The sequence below is a fragment of the Tupaia chinensis genome, unplaced genomic scaffold (assembly GCF_000334495.1).
Source record: "Tupaia chinensis unplaced genomic scaffold, TupChi_1.0 Scaffold000186_1, whole genome shotgun sequence".
In the NCBI taxonomy this organism is placed as follows: domain Eukaryota; kingdom Metazoa; phylum Chordata; class Mammalia; order Scandentia; family Tupaiidae; genus Tupaia; species Tupaia belangeri.
In genome coordinates, this window is record NW_006159661.1 from 1,075,355 (window position 1) to 1,094,168 (window position 18,814).

General features: G+C 37.7%; 1 protein-coding gene across 4 annotated transcripts in view; it reads right to left on the reverse strand.

Moving 5' to 3' along the window:
• RNF17 (ring finger protein 17) overlaps nt 1-18,814 on the reverse strand; it is a 153,871-nt gene that overhangs the window by 120,385 nt on the left and 14,672 nt on the right. For all 4 annotated transcript variants that reach the window (XM_006146723.2, XM_006146722.2, XM_027771133.1 and 1 more), the window contains exons 4-7: nt 15,529-15,640; nt 13,398-13,478; nt 11,023-11,123; nt 1,178-1,349 (exon numbers count right to left, since the gene is read on the reverse strand). In XM_006146723.2, the coding sequence (XP_006146785.1) occupies nt 1,178-1,349; nt 11,023-11,123; nt 13,398-13,478; nt 15,529-15,640 (466 nt within the window). The remainder of the gene's footprint in view (nt 1-1,177; nt 1,350-11,022; nt 11,124-13,397; nt 13,479-15,528; nt 15,641-18,814) is intronic.

The following is an 18,814-nucleotide window of genomic DNA, read 5'->3' on the forward strand; positions in this document are numbered from 1 at the left end:
CGTACCCAAAAAAAAAAAAAAAAAAAAAAATCCCCCCCAAAAAAAAAAAAAAAAACAATGCTGGAAAAGATGCAGAGAAAGGGAAATTCTTTTAAACTTTCAATGGGAATAAAATAAATTAGTACAGTCATTATGGAAAACTGCATGGAGGTTCCTAAAATATCTATAAACAGAACTGCCAAAGGACCCAGTAATTCCATTACTAGAGACATAGCTAATGGAAAGAAAACCAGTATGTTATAGAGATATCTACATCTCATGTTTATTGCAGCACTTTTCACAATATATAAATGTAGACTCAACCTAAGTGTTCATCAAGAGACAAACAGATTTAAAAACTGTGGTATAGGGGCCAGCAGGTAGCATGGAGTTAAGGCACTGGACTCCCACATGGCTGACCACAGTTTGAATTCTGGACTGAGCGGCTTGCTTTCTCCTTTCCCTCTCCCTCCCTCTTTCTCTCTGGTGACCACATGTGCCATCTGGCAAACTTAAAAAACAATAAATAAAGTAAATAAATAAGCTTTGAAAAATGTGGGATATATAGAATAGAACACTATTAAGCCACTAAAAGGAACATCCTCATTTTTCCTTTAGGACGTGTCCTAGAAACCTCAAGTTTTATCTCAATGTCATCCTACCCGCTCTCAGATAATGTATTATAAAGACATTATGCTATTTCCATAAGTGGTAAAAAAATGATAAAAGGCAAAACAAATTTAACAATGTTTGTCTCAGAATTCAAACACCTAAAATTCCAAATGATGAGAAGTTAGTTTAATCCAGAAAACAAATTATTTTTATTCAGTCCTAAATTTGTATTCAAAGCCATATAAAACAAGCTACCACAAAAATAATTCACATTGTGAACTGTTAAAATTACCTGATTCTTGGAGCCAGCAGGTGGCATGGTGACTAAGGTGCGGGACTGTCATATGGGCAATTCCAGTTTGAGCCCTAGACCTATTGGCTTGAAAAACCATGGTGTGTGTGTGTGTGTGTGTGTGTGTGTGTGTGTGTATGTGTGTGTGTGTGCACCCCAAATCCTAGGAGGAGAATGAAAATAAAGAATTGCAGCATGGCCATCACCCCGTGGGGGTGATTTCTTACTTTGTCTCTCTCTCTAGTGAGCAGAAGCATCCTAAGGCAAAAATAAATAAATAAATAAGTAAATCACCTTATTCAGATCACAATAGGTCCTCAGAGAAGGTGCTGATTTTAACTCTTGTGCTATTTTCATAGCTGCATCCAAATCTTTTTTTTTTTCTTCAATGTAGCTTTTAGCTGTTACTAAGTTCGATAAATAATCATCTGTATTTCTTACAAGTTCTTCACACAGGTTCTTTTTCCTTCATTAAAAATACAAAAGTTATTGTGTATTTCATAAACATTTATATAAAAGTAATTTACACTAAACAGTAGTTAAAAGTGCAGTTTCACTAGTTTATGAGGTTAAATAATATAACGCAGTTAAATGAGGCATAAAATGGCCCAGCCAAAGTAGTGCACACTGGACGCTGCTTTTTGGGAAGTTGAGGCCACATGGGAAGCCCACATTCAATTGCAGGCCCAGCCTGAAAGCTGGGCATGGTGGAGCGCAAGTGCACTCCCAGCTATTTTGGAGGCTGAGGCAGGGGAATCAAGACACAGCAAGACCCTGTCTGAAAGAAAAACAAAACAAAACAAAACAAAAACATAGTACACATAAATGCATGTGCACACACATATACACACAAATGAGGCATACAGAAACTGAACAGTATGTGAAAGCTTATTTTACTAGTTGATAAACTTAACATAATAGCATTGTTAAATGAGGCATTCAATTGAACTGAAAAGTATTACATTTAAAAGTTATGTATACATAATAGAGAAAAAGCAAATTTTGCAGAATACACTATGTCACAAAGCTGTCAAAGAATTACAGATGAAAGAGTCTAGATCATTCTACCTAACAGTAAGAGAACTCCTGGATGTATCTATCATATAGTCACTTACATCCTTACAAAGACATTATCTATCTGTTTTCATTTCTCATAAGCATATACATGCATATTTAAAAATTTATATCAACAGACACATGAGGTTTTTAAATAGACATCACCAAACTAGTAGTTATACATCGATTAACTATAATATCCAAAGTAGTCACTTATGAAGGTTATATACTTATAACTCTCCTTCATTACTCAGGAGAACCATACCAACACATATTACATTTAAACATTTAAGGGATGAAGAGATACTCTTGAAACCAGAAAAAAACAAATCAACAACAAAAACGTAACAGGGGCCAGAAGGAAATGGGATGATATATTTAAAGTGCTGAAAGAAAAAACCCTGTAAATTGAATATTCTATACCTGACAAAACAATCCTCCAAAATTGAGGAAGAATTGGAACCATCCCCATGTAAATAAAGGCTGAGGGAGTTCATTACCAATATACTGGTCCTATAAGAAATGCTGAAGAGACTCCTTCATGTTAAAGTGAAAGAAGACTACACAGTACTCAAGTCACGAAATGATGAAAAGCACCTCTGGTAAAGGTAAATATATGGACAAAACCCAGCATTACTATAATTTTGTTTTGTAAGTCCACTTTTTATTTTCTATAGCACTTTAAGGACAAATACATAAAATAACTATAAATCTATGTTAATAGGTACATAATATATAAAGATATAATTTGTAAAATAAAAAAATAAAGAGAAGGGTAAATATGTGAAACAGTAGATTTTGTATGAACTTAAATTAATATGTTAACTCTAAATAGACTGTCATAATTTTAGGCTATGATAGATAATATTCATGGGTAACCAACCACACACACACAAAATCTATACACTATGCACAAAAAGAAATGAGAAAGGAATCATGGGGCCACCAGGTGATGTGGTGGTTAAGGGCGCTGGACTACAACATGGCCAACCGTGGTTCAAGTCCTGGATTTGGCAGCTTGCTTTATCACTTTCCAGCTCTCTGTCCCTAGCTGATCAAATTAAAATAAAAGAAGTAAAGTTAAATAAAATAATTACTTAAAGAAATGTGAAAGGAATCAAATGTGTCACTACAAAAAAAATAAATCAAGCCAGGGCTGTCTCCATGGGTTGGTGGTTAAGGGAGCTGGAACCCACATATCCAACTGTATAGTCTGAATTTTAGACATGGTGGCCTGAGAAACATGCTAGGCATGTGTGCCTCAAATCCCCATAGGGTAGAGAAATGGAGAAGAAATTGAGGTGTGATCATACCCCACTGGGGAGGGGGTGCTTTTTCTCTCTGGTGAGCACATGCACCCTCTAGCAAAATAAATGAAAAACAAAACAAAAATCAACTCAAAGGAAGATAGTAATGGAAGAAATGAGGGAAAAAATATAAGAAATATAAAAATAAATAAAATGGCAAAAGCAGTCCTTCTTTAAGTGTAAGTAACTAAACTCCCTAATTAAAAGGCATACATTTGAAGAGATAAAAAACATGATCCAACTACATGGTATCAAAAATTGAAAAAAAAACCAGTTAAAACAAAACAAAACAGTTACTTTGGGACCAGCAGGTGGCATGGTGGTTGGGGCACTGGATTCCCACATGAGTGACCACAGTTCAAGTCCCTGACATGGTGGCTTAAAAATCATGCTGGGCACATGTGTGTGTGTACCCAAAATTCCTAGAGAATGGAGGAGAAAGGATTATGGCATGGCCATCCTCCCTGAGAGGTGACTTCATTTTCCCTCTCTGCTTCTGTCTCTTTTGGCAACTGCATGTGCCCTATAGCAAAAAAATCTTAAACAAAAAAATAAAAACAAAACCCATACTTTAGATCTAAAGATATACATAGGTTGAAAGTAAAAGGGTATTACGTGTAGACAGTAATCAAGAGAGCTGCATAGGTTATATCAATATTAGACAAAACAGACATTAACAATTCTAAACATGCAGGCACAAAACACCAGAGCCTCCAAATTTATAAAACATACATTCACAGAATTAAATGGAAAAATAAAAATATCTTACTTTAAATAATGTATAGAACAACCAGAACAGAATTAATGAAGAAATAGATTATTTGAACAACACTGCAGACCAATTGGACCTAACAGGCATATACAACACTCCACTCAACAATAGCAGAATACACATTTTCCTCTAGTGTACATGTAATGTTTATTGGAATAGACCCACATATTAGGTCAAACCACAAGTCTCAGTAATTTAAAGACTGAAATAATATAAATTCTCTTTTCTGACCACAATGGAAGGTAGAAAGGAAATTGGATTGTAGAAAAAGTCATGACATATTTTTTTCCATGTTTTTCTATGCAAAAAATGCATCCTGACTCTCCTGATGAAGCAATAGAAGGAAAACTAGACTATTCACAAACATGTAAAAAGTAAACAATATACTCCCATGCCCTACTGGGTCAAAGAAGAAATCACAGGGGAAATTAGGAAAATATCTTGAGGCAAATGAAATAAACAAGAAAAAAAAATTTATGGGATGTAATGAAAGAACTGCTAAAATGAAAATCTATATTTGCAAATACATTAAAAAAGGAGCTTGCACATCAACAATCTAACTTTATGCCTTAAAAAATAAGAAAAAGAACAAACTAAACCCAAAGATAGAAGAAGGAAGAAAATAAAGATTAAAGCAGAGATTTTTAAATACAGAGGAAAGTAAAGGCAAAAATTGGTTCTTCAGAAAATATTAAAATAGACAGACTTTAGCTACATTGTCTAAGGAAAAAAAAATCACACTCAATGGTGAAAAACTGAAAGTCTTTCTTACAAGGTTAGGAACAAGACAAGCTTAACTGCTTTTGCCACTTCTTTGTAACATAATATTAGAAGTTCTAGCCAGAGCAACTTAGGGGGAAAAAAGAAAAAGAAAAGAAAAGAAATATGAGGCATTCAAACTGGAAAGGAAGAAGTAAAATACTGTTTTTGCAAGTGACATCTTACAAGTAGGAAATTCTAGAGATATCATAAAAATATAGCAGGGGTAATAAATGTATTACACAAAGGTGTCTAATACAAAATCAACACACAAGAATCATCTGTTTCTATACAATAACAATAAGTAATCCCGAAAGGAAATTAAGAAAGCAATCCCTTTTATAGTAGCATCAAAAAAGAATAAGATATTCAGGAAACTCTCTCTTTCTTTTAAAAAGATTTTTAAAAACAATTATTTATTTATTCAATTTTATTTGTTTTTAGTAGTTTTCAATTTGATCAAAGAGAGACAGAGTGAAAGTGAAAAAGCAAATTGCCAGGTCTGGGACTTAAACTGCAGTTAACCACTTAGGAACCCAGGGCATTAACCATTAACCATGCCACCTGCCAGACCTCCCTCCAATATGGACTCTTAATAGGCCCTGAGTAGCCAAAACAATCTTGAAAAAGAAGTGGGAGGACTTAAACATTCTCATTTCAAAACTTATTACAAAGCTATAGTAATCAAAATAGTATGATAGTAATAAAGACAGATACATAGAACAATGGGCTAAATAGAAAACTCAGAAATAAACCTTCTCATCCAACGAGAATTGATTACAACAATGGTGCCAAGACCGTTCAATGATAAAATGAGACAGTCTTTTCAATAAGTAGTGCTGGGAAAACTGAATATTCAGTTTAAGAAAACTGGGTGCTTATCTTATGTCATACACAAAAACAGAATAAAAAAACTAAATGTGAAATTTAAACTATAAAGCTCTTAGAAAAAAATACAGAGAAGAGGCCAGCACCTGCTGGCCTCCCACGCGGCTGACTGCAGTTTGAATCCTGGACTCCAGTGGCTTGAAACTCACACAGGGTGTGTGTGTGTGTGTGTTTGCTCAAAATCCTGAGAGGAGAATAGGGGAGAAGGGACTGTGGCATGGCCATCTGTCTCAGGGGGTGATTTCTTGCTTTCTGTTTCTCTGTCTCTCTCTGTCTCAACAGTGAGTGCACACACCCTATAGCAAAAATTTTTAAATAAATAACAAAACAAAGCAAAAACTATTGCAAGAAAAACATCACGAGGTTGGATTTGGCATTAAATTCTTGGCTATGACACCAAAAGCATAAACAACAAAAGAAATAATAGATAAATTTGACCTCATAAAATTAAGAACTTTTAGATCAAAGTACATCAAGAGAGTGTGAAGATAACTCACAAAATGGGAAAAATATTTTAAGTCATATATCCAATAAAGATTTAATATCTAAAATATATAAAGAACTTCTATCAACAACACAATATATAATTCAATTAAAAAATGTATGAAGGACATTAGTAAATACTTCAAGTAATATATACAAATGGCTAATAACTAAGCACATGAAAGATACTCAATATCATCAATCATTAGAAAATGCAATTCAAAGGCCAGCCAAGTGGAATGGTGGTTAAGGCACTGGATTCCACATGGATGGCTGTGTGGTTGAGTCCCAGACCTGGCAGCTTGGAAAATATGCCAAGGACATGTGGTTAAGTGCCCAAAATCCCAAAAAGAGAATGAAGGAGATGGGATTGAGTGTGGCCCATTCCCCCTAGAGGGTGATTTCTTACTTTTTCTTAGCATTCTCTTTTTATCTGTCTCTCTCTAGTGAGTACATTTGCCCTACAGCAAAAACTAAAAAGAAAGAAAATGCAAATCAAAACCACAAAAAGGGACCAGCAGTTAGCGTAATGGCTATGTCACTGGACTCCCATGTAGTCCACTGCAGTTTGAGTCCTGGATCCCGTGGCTTAAACTCACGTTGGGCGTGTGTGCGTGCGTGCCCAAGATCCCAAAAGAAGGATGGAGAAGAAGGGGTTGTGGCGTGGCCATCCCCCCAGGGGGTTATTTCTCGCTTTCTGTCTCTCTGTCTCTGTCTTCCTGGTGAGTACACGCGCCCTATAGCAAAAAGCCCTCCCCCCCAAAAAAAACCCACAAAAAAAATAGTACTTCTCACATTAAGATGGCTATCAAAAACAAAATACCACAACAAAAAATAACAAATGGTGAGTATCTGCAGAAACTAGAACTCTTGTGTAATGCAGATTGGAAAGTAAATTGGACTATGCAACCATTGTGGAAAAGAGTTAAGAGTTCATGGGACCAGCAGTTAGCGTAATGGTTATGTCGCTGAACTCCCACATAGTCGACTGTGGTTCGAGTCCCGGACTTGGTGGCTTAAACTCACGCCGGGCGCGTGTGCATGTGTGCCCAAGATCCCGAGAGGAGAATGGAGGAGAAGGGACTGCGGCGTGGCCATCCCCCCCTGGGGGGTGATTTCTCACTTTCTGTCTCTCTGTGTCTCTCTGTCTGGCGAGCGCACACGCCCTATAGCAAAAACCTCTCCAAAAAAACCAAAAGAGAGTTCAACAGTTCCTCAAAAAGTTAAACACAGAATTTTCATACCCCGCTACACTGTGCACTTAAAAATAGTTTACAAAGATGAAGATTAAGGTAGGGGGGTCCCACATGGATAAGAGCACAGTTCAAGTCTTGGATCTGGTGGCTTGAAGAACACGCTGGGCACGTGTATGTATGACGAAATCCACAAAAAGAATGGAGGAGACAGGATTGTGGTATGCCCTCCTTCCCCCCACCTCCACAGAGAGAGCTTTTTCACTGCTCTTCCCTCCTCCAACTCTACCCTGCCTCTCCCTGGTGAATACCACATACTCTGTATTAAAAAAAAAAAAAAAAGCCTTGGAGCTGGCAAGTGGCATGGATGGTGGTTAAGACGCTGGACTCCCACATGACTGACTGCAATTCAAGTCCTGGACCTGGCAGCTTGCTTTCTTACTCTTCCTTTCTCTTCCTCTCTCTCTGTCTCTCTCTGCTCCAGCTGACAACTACTACTACTACTAATAAATAAAAAAAACTTTAAAAGTCTTAAAAATGAAAAAAGAAACAATTATTTTTCAGAGAAAAAATAGTTAAAAAGGTAAATTTTAAGTTGTTTGTATCTGACTACTAAAATATGAAAAAAGAATCTGCTACACGAACTATCATTTGAATGCTTTAATTAAAGACCAAATGTGAAATAGCTTCAATATAAAGAATAAAGAATACTTAACCAATTCATGCATAGCAGATTGAACATATGTTCTAGGCATTTTAAGGAGATTAAAAAATTTTTTAACAAAACATTGAGCTAAGCGTCAAATGGACAAGCAACATTACTACATATATTATTTTGGGCATATCACAACTTTTATGAGCTCTTTCCTTTTTTCTTCCTTAACCCCCTTTCTATCCTTCCATTTATCTATTGGCTTGTCAGGAAAATCATAACACATTTTTGCACAGAAAAATACATCATGACTTTCCTGACGACCTAACATTTACTTCTTAAGACAGGATCTTAACATGTCTTGATCCTCTTGCCTAAGTTTCCTAGCCGGCACTACAAGCATGTGCCACCATGCCTGGCTCTTTTTTAGACACAGTCTTACTATGTTGTTCATGATTCTCTGCCTTAGACTACCTGAGCTGCTGGAATTCAGATGCAAAACACTGCTGGCCTTTGGGTTGAACTGGGACTTGAATCTAGACCTTCGATGTCCTAGCACATGAAGCACAGAGTCTTAGTAGCATAAGCCACCATGGCTGGGCCTATGAGCCAGTTTCTTAAAATGTATACTGGAAGGAATACTTATGTTATCTCTTTCATGTGACTCATTAAAAATACTATATATCAAAGAGCTTTTAAAGAGGTTTTTAAAAGAAGGGACCAGCAGATGGCATAATAGTTATGTTGCTGGACTCCCACATGGCCGAATATGGTTCAAGTTCCAGACCCGGTGGATTGAAACTCATGCTTGGTGTGTTTGCATGTATGCTCAAAATCCTGAGAGGAGAATGAAGGAGAAGAGGTTGTGGTGTGGCTGTCTATACAACCCCTGTGGGGTGGGGGGTGGCAGTGATTTCTTGCTTTCTGTTTCTCCAGCAAGTGCATGTGCCCTATAGCAAAAAATCTCTAAAAAAAGAAAGAAAAGAGTGATGAATAGGGGTCAGTAGGTGGTGTAGTGGTTAAGGCTCTGGACACCCACATGGCTGACCACAGTTCAAGTCCTAGACTTGGCAGCTTGATAATCACATCAGACGAATATGCGAGCATGCCCAAAATCTCAAGAGCAGAATAGAAGAGAAGAGACTGTGGCATGGCCATCCAGCCTGGAGGGTGATTTCTTACTATCCCTCTGTCTCTCTCTAGTGAGCACATGTACCCTATGATAAACCCTCCCCACCCTATCCCTAAAAGTGATGGCTATTTAACAGTAAGATATTATTTATTACCTATTAGAAAGGCATCTGCTCTGAAGTAAATAAATGCATACAAAAATTATAGAGCTAAGTGTGAGAAAAAGTATGTTTACATTTTCCCAAGTGTGCTGAATTCCACAAGTTGGATGGATGGTTGGATGGATGGATGGATGGATGGGTGGCTGGGTTAGTTAGTTAGTTTTTAATTATTTATTAGTTTGCTTGTTTGTTTGTTTGTTTGTTTATTTAGGAGAGGTTTTTGATATAGGGCGTGCGTGCTTGCCAGAAAGAGACACAGAAAAAGTATGTTTACATTTTCCCAAGTGTGCTGAATTCCACAAGTTGGATGGATGGTTGGATGGATGGATGGATGGATGGGTGGCTGGGTTAGTTAGTTAGTTTTTAATTATTTATTAGTTTGCTTGTTTGTTTGTTTGTTTGTTTATTTAGGAGAGGTTTTTGATATAGGGCGTGCGTGCTTGCCAGAAAGAGACACAGACACACAGAAAGCGAGAAATCACCCCCAGGGGCGATGGCCACGCCGCAATCCCTTCTCCTCCATTCTCCTCTCGGAATTTTGGGCATGCACGCACATGTGCCAGGCGTGAGTTTAAGCCATTGGGTCTGGAACTCTAACTGTGGTCAACTACATGGCAGTTCAGCGACATAGCCATTATGCCAACTGCTGATCCCTATTTTTTTTTTAAGAGAGAGGTTTTTGCTATAGGGTGCATGAGCTTGCCAAAGAGACAGAGACAGAGAGACAGAAAATGAGGAATCAGCACCCAAGGGGAATGGCCACACCACAATCCCGTCTCCTTCATTCACCTCTTGGGATTTTGGGCGCACATGCACATGCACCGGCATGGGTTTATAAGCTACCAGGTCTGGGGCTCAAACCGTGATCGACTCTGTGGGAGTCCAGCAATATAACCATTAAGCCATCTGTTGGTCCCCGAATTCCACAATATAATTTAGGTTTTGAAAATAATTTTCTGGGGTCAGCCCATGGCATGGTGGTTAAGGTAGCTGTATTCTACATGGCTGGCTGTGCAATTTGAGTTCCAGACCTGGTGGCTTGAAAAACACTGGGTTGGTGTGCATTTGTGCCCAAAATCCTGAAAGGAGAAAGAAGTGGAGGAGAAAGGATTTCAGTGTGACCATTTTCTATGGAGGAGCTTTCTCACTTTGCCTGTCTCTCTCTGGCAATCACATATACCTCCTGGAGAATTTTAAAATATCAAATAAATAATTTTTCTGTACTATTCTAAGTAAGGAGCCAGTTTACTTTCACAGTTGTGCTTTAGAAACAGAAGATAAACAGCCAAATTACAAATTTTTAAATGTATACATTTTTTATTATGTATGTATTTATGTTTTTTGCCATAGGGTACATGTGCTTTCCAAAGAAAAGAAGAGTGAAAGTAAGAAATCACTCCACAGGGAGATGGCCATACTGCAATGCCTTCTCCTCCATTCTCCTCTCAGGATTTTTGGCACATATGCACATGTGCCCAGTGTGATTTTCAAGCTGCCCAGGTGAGGGACTCAAAACATGATCAGCCACATGAGAGTCTAGCACCTTACCCTCCATGCCACCTGCTGTCCCCAAAATTGTTTTTTAGTTTTTAAGTTCTAAAAATCACCTGTAGGGACCACCCATTACTTCCCAAATGTGTTTAAAAGTTACTTATTACTTCAGTATAAACAAAGGAATCAAAGATAAGCAACCATTAAATGTTTAGTTTTGTTTAGTCTATATTTTAAAGTAATTACCTGGAATCAAGAGAAGCAGAAAGCTGATCAAACTGTCTCCCCACAACCTGTATAAGACTGTTTGTTTCCGCTTTTGTTTTATTCTGTATGTGTTCAAGCATCTGGGGGAAAAAACAACACAAAAATCTAATTTGATATTTTTACCTTGTACAAATTGTACTTCAAGGGACTAGCAGTTAGCATAATGGCTATGTCGCTGGACTCCCATGTAGTTGACTGCAGTTCAAGTCCCAGACCCGGTGGTTTAAACTCACACCGGGTGCATTTGCATGTGTGCCCAAGATGCCGAGAGGAGAATGGAGAAGAAGGGATTGAGGAGTGGCCAACCCCCCGGGGGGGGGGGTTTCTTTGCTTTCTGTCGCTCTCTGTCTCTCTGGCGAGTGCACACACCCTATAGCAAAAACCCCTCCAAAAAAAAAAAAGTGTACCTTCAATATAATTCAGAAAGTAAAAGGTACTTGCCAGACTTTTCAAAATAACATAAGAGGTCATTTAGATGATGATAAACAGAATATGTCACAAGGTTCAATCTGCTAAAAACCACTTTACAGATGTTCAGTGACTAAATGTAAAACAAAACAAAACAAATCTACTGCTTAGAATCCCCAACTCTCTTTTTCCCTCCAATGTCACCCTTTTGGAGTGGGAATGTCTATCCCCTGCCTGCTTCACTAATGTATTTTAGAAAGAAATACATTGTCTGGTTTCACAAGATCACAGTTGAAGAGGAATTTCACTCCCATCATGATTCATACACTGAATATCACTCACATTTGATTTAAAAGATCCTTAGGTTTTTAAACTCAGAACTGATGCTAAAATGGTTTTAGGCTTTGGTAATATTGGGATGAAGTGAATATATTCATATTTTGCATTGAGGAGGACATGAATATTGGGGGCCAGATGGTAACCTTTTGGGGTTGAACTATCTCTCTCTTGCCCCCAACAAAGTTCAGATGTTAAGGTCTATCCCCTGGTTAGTTTACTACTGGTTTGCTTCACTCCTCTGTATCTGGGACTACTCATTACAGGTGACACTCTTTTTTTTTTCTCTTTGTTTTTCTTCTCTAATAACTTTTCTATCTTGTTACTTTAATCATTTTTCTTATTACTCTCAAAAAAACCTGACTTTCTGTAGTAACTTTTAGCCAAGTAAAAATCTTGCCTTTCTACTCAAAAAAGTAGGCATATCTTAACTGCTGTAATCTTTGAACTCCTTGGGTGTAACTTTGTTGCTGCTAGATGCTTAAGAGCTTACTCCTTGGGACCAGCAGTTAGCGTAGTCGACTGTGGTTTGCATCCTGGACCCGGTGGCTTAAAACTCATGCCAGGTGCATGTGTGTGCGAGCCCAAGATCCCGAGAGGAGAATGGAGGAGAAGGGATTGCACCGTGGTCATCCCTCCTGGGGGGTGATTCCTCACTTTCTGTCTCTCTGTCTCTCTCTATCTGGTGAGCATGTGCCCTATAGCAAAAACCTCTCAAAAAAAAAAAAATGAACTTACTCCTTGTCACCAAAAGAGTGAGTCTCTCTTTTGTGGAGTAGAACAGGAAGAAAAGAGAATAAACTCTCAATAGGGGAGAGCCAAATAATGAGCAGCCAAATAATGAACAATTTTTGGAAAAATGCGTTATGTTTCTTAGTCAAAATTCAGCTCACACCAAGTAAAAGCCATGATTCCTGGGACCAGCAGTTAGCGTAATGGCTCTGTCACTGGACTCCCATGTAGTCAACCGTGGTTTGCATTCCGGACCCAGTGGCTTAAAACTCACGCTGGGCACGTGTGCATGCATGCCCAAGATCCCAAGAGGAGAATGGAGGAGGGATTGTGGCGTGGCCATCCCCCCTCGGGGGTGATTTCTTGTTTTCTATCTCTCTGTCTCTCTCTGTCTGTCTGGTGAGTGCACGCGCCCTATAGCAAAAACCTCTCAAAAAAAAAAAAAAGTCATGATTCCTTAGTAAAGTTCCCATTAAGGTTCCTAGCACAACAATGCTACAAGACTAATTCTGGCAAGTCATGGGAGCAGTTTTCCATTCTTCTGTGTATTTCTCTATTATTAGATTTTCATGCTTAACAACTCAGTGCTAAACTGTAACTTTAGTGACAACACATCCAAATGCACACATTTAAAGAGGACATGCTTCTCTTCATGATAAAATTTAGTCATTCAGCTTCAATTTTTAAAATGTCATATTCCCTCAGAGGATGTACTGATGCTCAGAAAATTTACTTGGAGACCAATTTAATTTCATTTATAAGAGCTTAGTCATTAAATGAATTAGGCATTCATTATTTTACCAATACATAGGAGAAAAAAATCATCACACCAGTTTATTCCCAAAAGAAAATAAAATTTAGTTATTCAGAATGCTTACTTTCACAGCACTACTTAATTGTTCACAATTATAGCCTGCTATCTTCAGTGCTTCATCAATTTCTTCTGCAGTTTTAGTCTCCTAAGAAGGGACAGGAATCACATACAAATATAAAAATATAAAACAGATGCTTGATACATTATAGTTGTGCAAAATTCAAACCACCATTATGGTTACAAAACCAATATAGGTATACTACAGAAAGTCAGAACGAACAACAGAAAGAAAGCTTTAGAGTTGTAGTTAGAGCATTCTAGATTTTTTTCTAAAACATGGAATCAACCTATGTGCCTTATGACTGATAAAAGATTAAGAAAATGTGGCACATACACACAAAGCAATATTGCTAGCCACAAAACAATATCCTGTCATTTGACACAAAGTGGATGAACCTAGAATATATAATTCTAAGTGAGTAAGTCAGGCTATGAAAGACAAATGCTGTATGATCCCACTTAACATACACTGAATGCCCATGCTCTATAGTGGAAACAGAAGGACTAAATAGCGTAGTAGTAGAATGAGTAATGGTAGACACCAGAAACTGCATATAGTTGGGGGATGGGTCTTGGAAGAAATTAACAGACACAAGAATCCATATTAACAAGTAGAATAGATTATGGAATGGTGTACCACAAAGAGAGTAAAAAAAATGCTGCTACCAATCTAATATTAGGTCATCAGAAAAGTCATGACCTATTTTTCTTTTTTTTTTTTCCTATCTAAAAATGTGTCATGACTTTTCTAATGACCCAATATATACCTCAAAAAAAATCCCCCAATCTCCCCCACACACAAAAAAATCATGGGCCCAGAAGATGGCGCAATGGTTACGTCCCTGACTCCCACATAATCGACCATGGTTCGAGTCCTGGACCTGGTGGCTTAAAACTCATGCCAGGCATGTGTATGTGTGTGCCCAAAAGCCCAAGAGGAGAATGGAAGGTAATTTCTCACTTTCTGTCTGTCTCTGTCTCTATCCAGCAAGCATAGGTGCCCTATAGCAAAAATCTTTCTAAAATACAGAAAGAAGTAGAACCAATATTGAATATGTACAACATAATATAATGTTCAATGTTGAAGATGATGACCATACCGTAACCCACGAAGATGTACAATGATTGTACATATATCAGAAATTATAATTTTTTAAAAATGGGATTAGACCTTGTAATTAGTTTTCAATTTTAAACTATCTTAAATCATTGGGACCAGCAGTTAGTGTAATGGCTATGTTGCTGGACTCCCATGTAGTCAACTGTGGTTCGAGTCTCAGACCCGGTGGCTTAAACTCATGCCAGACACGTGTACGTGTATGCCCAAGATCCCGAGAGGAAAATGGAGGAGAAGGGATTGTGGTGTGGCCATCCCCCCGGGGGGTGATTTCTCGCTTTCTGTGTCTCTGTCTTTCTGGCGAGCACATACGCCCAATAGCAAAAACTTGTCTTAAAAAAATACCAAAAACTATCTTAAATCATTTATCATGGCAATAAATGTATATATACATTTGTTTCTTGTTAAAAACATAACTTGCTATGTTAAGATTTAAAGTACAAGACAGCAAGATTAAGTGCTCTTCTCCCCCAGCCCATTAATAATCTTCACAAGAAGACTTAATACTTTATTCAATAGCATTCTGGAGTTTGTTCTACTTATAATCTTAAATTAAAACATTAATACATTATTTAAAGTTATCAGGAATAGTAACAGGTAAAATTCAATCTTCAACAACAATATTATCAGTAATAATAACAAATGCAGTTAGACCTTTTGGTTGATATTAAAACAGCTAGAAATCACATTTAGAATCTAGAAACTTGTACTTTACATGGATTTAATTTAATCTGAATTCAACAACTAAGTTAAAGAGAAGCAGCTACATACAGGTAAACACCAAAAATTTTGAAAGAGTTGGCCAAAGGTAGGATGGGCTGTCATAGAAAGAAAGAGAATTGTTCACACATAGAGTAAAATAAGATTCGAGTAAGGAGAGTAGATTTATCTCTGTTATCTTTAAACTTCCAAGAAAATCTATAATTACAGAAACTTTGAGAGAAGAACAAAGTTAAACTAGCAGAGACAAAGACAAATGTTTGGCTTTATCGCATTTCATGACCAACATTTTTCATACCGACATTATGGCTGATGAGTTCAGAACAGTCTTGCACATGGAGGGTGAATGTTCTAAACCAATAATTAGTTGATCAGTGGTCTTTTTAAAGTCCTGAGTACAATTCTTTATCCTGAAAAACATCAAGTACATAATTTTATATACCAACATTAATATAATGGGCTTTAACCTATCATTCTGATTTTTATCCTCTATTTTTAAATAATTCATATGATGACTTATATGAACAGGTACAAAGGGTTGGCAATATTCTTCCAGCAAGGACAGAGAAACCATGACTAAATATGCTTTCTTATAAATTTAACTTTAATAAAGAATTCAGCATCTTAGGCTAGCTCCTGGTATGGAAGTTAAGGTGGCTGGATCCCACATGGTGGTTCCTGCCAGTGGCTTGAAAAATACTCTAGGCATGCATGTGTGGTGTGTGCCCAAAACCCCAAGAGCAAAATGCAGAAGAAGTAATTATGGTGTGGCTATCTCCTCAGGGAGTTTTTTTGTTTCTTTCTCTCTCTCTCTCTCTCTTGCAAATGCACATGCCCTGTAAGCAAAACTAAAAAAGAGAATTCAACTTCTTTTTATTTGACATATTTTTGCTATAGGGCATGTGTGTTCACTCAAGAGACAGAAAATGAGAAATCACTCTCCTGGGGAATGGCCATACTGCAATCCCTTTTCCTCCATTCTCCCCTTAGGATTTTGGACATGCATGCACACACACAAGTGTGAGTTTCAAGCTGTCATGTCCAGGACTCAAAACTGCGGTTGAACAAGTGGGAGTCCAGCATCTTAATCACTATGCCACCTGCTAGTCCCACATTATTTCTTAATCACCTCTTCTTACCTGGTATTTTTTTGGTACAGATGTTGATAATCACTGAAATGTTCTAAGCTCAGTAATTAAAGTTAAGTATTTCTTTTTGCTTCTTTAAAGATTTATCATTATTATCATTCCTTCCTAATTTGCTACAGGGCATGTGTGCTCACCAGAGAGAGAGACACAGAGAGAAGGGGAAGGTGAGAAAGCAAGCCACTGGGTCTGGGACTTGAACTGTGATCAGCCATGTGGGAATCTTGTGCCTTAACCACTACACCATCTGCTGGACCCAAGGTAAGTATATCTATGCACAAATTTAAAATACTATATACACAAATGCCACATTTTAAAAAAGTGTATTATAATAATTGTGTATTATAATAAGTCTGGGTAATTTATAAAGTGTTAATGAATTTAACTAAGGATGTCAATGGTGGAAAAAGAAAGAAAGAAAAAAATCAGCTGCATTTTCTGGTCTATACAAGCCAGAGATTTTAATCCATTTTTATCTTTATATTCCCATATTGGTTAGCACAGAATAGACATATAGTGCTTGCTTAGTAAGTTAATCATAAGTTTATAGTTTAAGGAAGAAACTATGATGTTAAAATGTTACTACCCTTACAGAGAAAAATGCTAGACCTTATCATTTTAAAATATTCTGTAACTGTGCTTTTATTTTTATTTATTTTTTTGGAGAGGTTTTTGCCATATGGTGTGTGTGCTCCCTAGAAAGAGAGAGACAGAGAGACAGAAAGCCATAAATCACCCCCCAGGGGGGATGGCCATGCCACAATCCCTTCTCCTCCATTCTCTCAGGATCTTGGGCATGCACGCACATGTGCCCGGCGTGAGTTTAAGCCACCCAGTCAGGACTCAAACCGTGGTCAACTACATGGGAGTCCAACAACATACCCATTACACCAACTGCTGGTCCCAGCAAAATATTCTATAACTTTGAAAGTAAATATGCATGTTCTTGAAAACATAGCTAAGTGACTTGATTCCTGTTTCAAAATATTAAGAATAAATCAATAAAGTACATTATGAGGCAAGGTAAACTACAAATAGAAAAAATATATAGCTATTTTAAAGCAAACTGTACATAAATTAAGAAATAGGCATTTTTAACATAAGTACAGGGGACTTCAAAAAGTTCGTGGAAAAATAGAATTAATCTATGAGCTTATTTGGTGCAAAATTTTTTGACATCTATGCATTTGTTTCATAATTTACATTTTCCATGAACCTTCTGAGGCCCCCTTCACATACTTGACATGGATAATTTAATTTAAAAAGTGGTAATCTGGAACAGATTTAAGTACTTTCTGGTTACGATGCATTTACCTGCCTCTGAAAGTGAAATTTCACTTTGCAACCCTAATATACATCTAGACCAGAGTACAGTCAATTTGCCTCATGATTTTTTTATTGTTTTTGCTATAGTGCACACATGCTTGATAGAGAGACAGGGAGGGGAGAAAGCACCATATCCTTCTCCCATGAGGGATTGTTATTCATTATCCCTTCTCTTCTCTTCCTCCCTCCTTCTGGGATTTTGGGCTTGTATGCACATGTTCCTGGTGGGTTTCTCAAGTTTCCAGGTTCCAGACACAAAATGCATAGTCAACGATGTGAGAGCCTGTGTTCACATTCTTGTTCTGTCAATATGCAGCTGCTAGACTTTGGCTACATGGATTTACTATTCAGAGAAACAATTAAAACCATCCTTTTGGTTTCTTTTAGGCATTTTATTTTTTATTTTTTTAATTTGCCAGAGAGGAGAAAGCATCCTTCTGTGGGCTATAGTCAAGCCACAACCCCTTCTTCCCCGTTTTTCTATTCTGTCAAATTTTGGCCACAAACACACGTGCATCCAGCATGCTATTCAAGCCACCAGAGCGGAGACTGAACTGTGCGACTGGCCATGTGGGATCTGGTTCTTTTAATCACTAGGCAACAGAGCTGATCCCTTAGTACTCTTAAGTCTGGATAAAGAAACCGCAGTCATAATGTGAAAAGCCAATAATTCTAGCCTAAACTGGTTAGATAATGAAGAACTATAGAGCAAGGAGTCTGGAAGTGGCAAAGAGCTATAAAAGAGAACAAGAGAATTAAACAGGGTAGTAGAAACAGAAGACAGGTTATAGGAGATACTGTGAAAGTTAGAATCTGTAGGAGGCCATGTGAGAAACGGGGTGATTTATATTGGGACCAGCAGTTGGCATAATGGCTATGTTGCTGGACTCTCATGTAGTTGACCACGGTTCAAGTCCTGGACCCGGTGGCTTAAACTCACGCCAGGCACGTGTGTGTGCATGCCCATGATTACTAGAGGAGAATGGAGGAGAAGGGATTGCGGTGTGGCCACCCCCCCTGGGGGATGATTTCTCGCTTTCTGTCTCTCTGTCTCTCTCTGTCTCTCTGGCGAGCACACATGCCCTGTAGCAAAAACCTCTCCAAAAAAAAAAA